The sequence below is a fragment of the Papilio polytes genome, unplaced genomic scaffold, assembly GCF_000836215.1.
Source record: "Papilio polytes unplaced genomic scaffold, Ppol_1.0 DF822845.1, whole genome shotgun sequence".
In the NCBI taxonomy this organism is placed as follows: Eukaryota; Metazoa; Arthropoda; class Insecta; order Lepidoptera; family Papilionidae; genus Papilio; species Papilio polytes.
Window position 1 is genome coordinate 2,151,179 of NW_013526359.1, and position 2,511 is coordinate 2,153,689.

At 39.0% G+C, this 2,511-nt stretch overlaps 1 protein-coding gene across 1 annotated transcript; it reads right to left on the reverse strand.

Annotated features, from left to right (window-relative positions):
• Positions 1-327: 327 nt before the first annotated feature.
• On the reverse strand, positions 328-1,218 carry LOC106105324. Its single transcript, XM_013285614.1, has 2 exons — positions 994-1,218; positions 328-756 (listed from the first exon to the last, which is right to left on the reverse strand). Exons 1-2 carry the CDS (start codon positions 1,216-1,218, stop codon positions 328-330), a joined length of 654 nt encoding a protein of 217 aa, XP_013141068.1.
• Positions 1,219-2,511: the final 1,293 nt, after the last annotated feature.

Genomic DNA, 2,511 nt, shown 5'->3' on the forward strand with positions numbered 1-2,511 from the left:
ACTTAGAGGGTAAATAAATTGGATAAAAACCCTAACGTGGGAAAGGGATCATAGGTTACAAGCTGCCAATATCAAGGAAGTAAGATTACCATGGTTTCTCATCAAGTCATGTCATTTTGACATATGCAATAGCTAATTCAACAAATGTAAACAATAAAATAAAACATCAAGTCATGCGGATGAAGCCGCACGAAAACAGCTAATAATAATTAATCATTTCATTCACATATCAAAGATCCATAAGATGTTAGTGTAAACTAACAAACTAGTGTTAGTAGAAAATTAACATAATTAATATGAATTACAACAAACTCACATTTTATTACACTATCCTACATGTAAGTGTATCCAACGAGCCAGCATCGCCGAGTCCCATCTGTCCATCAGCGCACTCAGGATGCTGTTGGGGCTGCGACGCACTCGCTGCATTAAAGAAGCACAGCGCTTTCTCATAATGGCTTCGAAGCCATCCGTACGACCGTCCGTTGCGTCCGCAAACATAGCAGAGGCGCTGCAGTAACGCGGCAACCCCATCAACATCCTGAATGCGTTGTTGTACTGTATACGTAGGTCGCTGTATATCCTCTGCGTGTAGTCAACCCATAGACCGCACGCATAAAAAGACTGGCAATATGCTTTAAACTTTACGTTATTTGTACATTTAGCGAATCTACGGGCCAACATATTACAGCGAACAGACAGCGCCCTACGTTCTTTTTCAATGTCAAGGTTGTCTTTCATATCCTCGGTGATCCACTGACCCAAATACTTAAATTTTTAACGGTGTTCCACAAAGCGAGAAATTCGGAACGCTGGTGTAACGCTTGCGGTCCGGCCTTTCACCGCGTTGTATTTGACATATGATTTACAGATCATGGGATCACCATGGGACACCGCATAGGATTCACAGATCTTAATTAAATGTTTTAGGGCACCATTCGATGGGCTCAGCAGTACCATATCATCAGCGTAACTGACATTATTAATACATACTCCATCTATATGACAGCCGATACCTGTACTGCTAAGCTCATCGATCAGCCTGTTCATGTACAGATTGAAGAGTGTGGGCGAGCTCAAACCACCCTGCCGCACGCCACACTCCAATCTGTACCCTTCCGAGAGTGAGCCTGCCCATCTGACATTATTATTTTGATTACTGTACCAGAATTTAAAAAGCAAGGTTACATCACGAGGTATATTTGTTTCGGTACTCATTTTACTCCAAAGATGATCATAAGATACAAGATCAAACGCCTTCGAGAGGTCAAGATAATATGCATACACCGGCGTTTTCCGTGCAGTATAGAATTGGACAGTCTGTTTGAGGCACATGATGGCAGTATCCGTAGACAGACCGGGTCTAAAATCGAATGCGCATCGTTGAGCGAGACGTTACCATCCTAGCACCGGCCAAGCAGACTATCCAACACCTTCGCAATAACTGTGGCAAGTGAAATTGGCCTGTAATTGGATAGATCGGAGGCATCAGGGTCATATTTATTTAATTTCGTGCGGGCGAAGTCGCGACCAACAGCTATTATTCTATATTTTTTATTGCAATCTAACTTTAATTCGAGTATCTTGTGAAGTACTGTCACGTTAGTTGTTATTGCTAAGCGATCTCTTGGATAGAATACAAAATACTACATTGAGTTCCATTAAGCCGTAAATTTAGTAAGACAACATAGCAAGTACGTCAGAGTTTGGTGCTCTATTAAGGTAGCCTTTGTCTCAGTGGGCTGTGCCGGCTAATTGCTTCTCTTTCATGGCGCGGGAAACAAGAAAATGCTTTTACCAGTCTTATACAATTACAATCTGTATTGTTGCCTAATGCAATTAGTTTTAACAAAGCAACAACGGTAATGCAACTTAGAAATAACGGATTTGTAATGCTTTTTCTGTAAAACTTTCATTATTACGTTAAAATTAGCTACAGATATTGTAGAGTATAATATTAGTATCAAAGACGATAATTTTAGGGTTTTATGGTATGACCTATATTAGTACAATACTTTTCAATATATAAATTTAATTTTTCTTCAGATTTATGACATTACTAGCTTTCGCTCGCGACTCCGTACTTGTGGAATGAAAAAAAGCTAGTATCCTATGTGTTTTTCCAGACTGTACTCTACATCTATGCCAAATTTCATCATGAGTCGTTAATCCGTTTAGACTATAAACTCTAACAAACATCCATCCATCTATACTTTTGCATTTATTACATACTTCATACTAATATTATAATTGTGAATGTTTGGATAAAAGGATCTTTCTTACTGCCTATTCTACAAGGCGGCTTATCGGATATAGATAATATGCGTAGGTGTAGACCGAGTGCATATTCTGTTAAAACTATTAAAACTGTTTTCTTCACATATTGAGAACAATATTGTCGGTGAACGAAAGCATCGTGAAGAGACCTGCACATATTTGGCTGGTCTAGTCACATATAGAAAACCAAAGTTAAACACACGATGAAGTTGTATAGCTGATAATTGTAATTAA

Bases quoted from the DNA above. Each gene is read 5' to 3' on its own strand.
- LOC106105324 (XM_013285614.1), bottom strand. From the start codon at position 1,218: ATGAGTACCGAAACAAATATACCTCGTGATGTAACCTTGCTTTTTAAA. The intron at 757-993 runs GTATGTATTAAT...TATTTGGGTCAG, and splicing joins TCGGCTGTCATATAGATGGA to TGGATCACCGAGGATATGAA.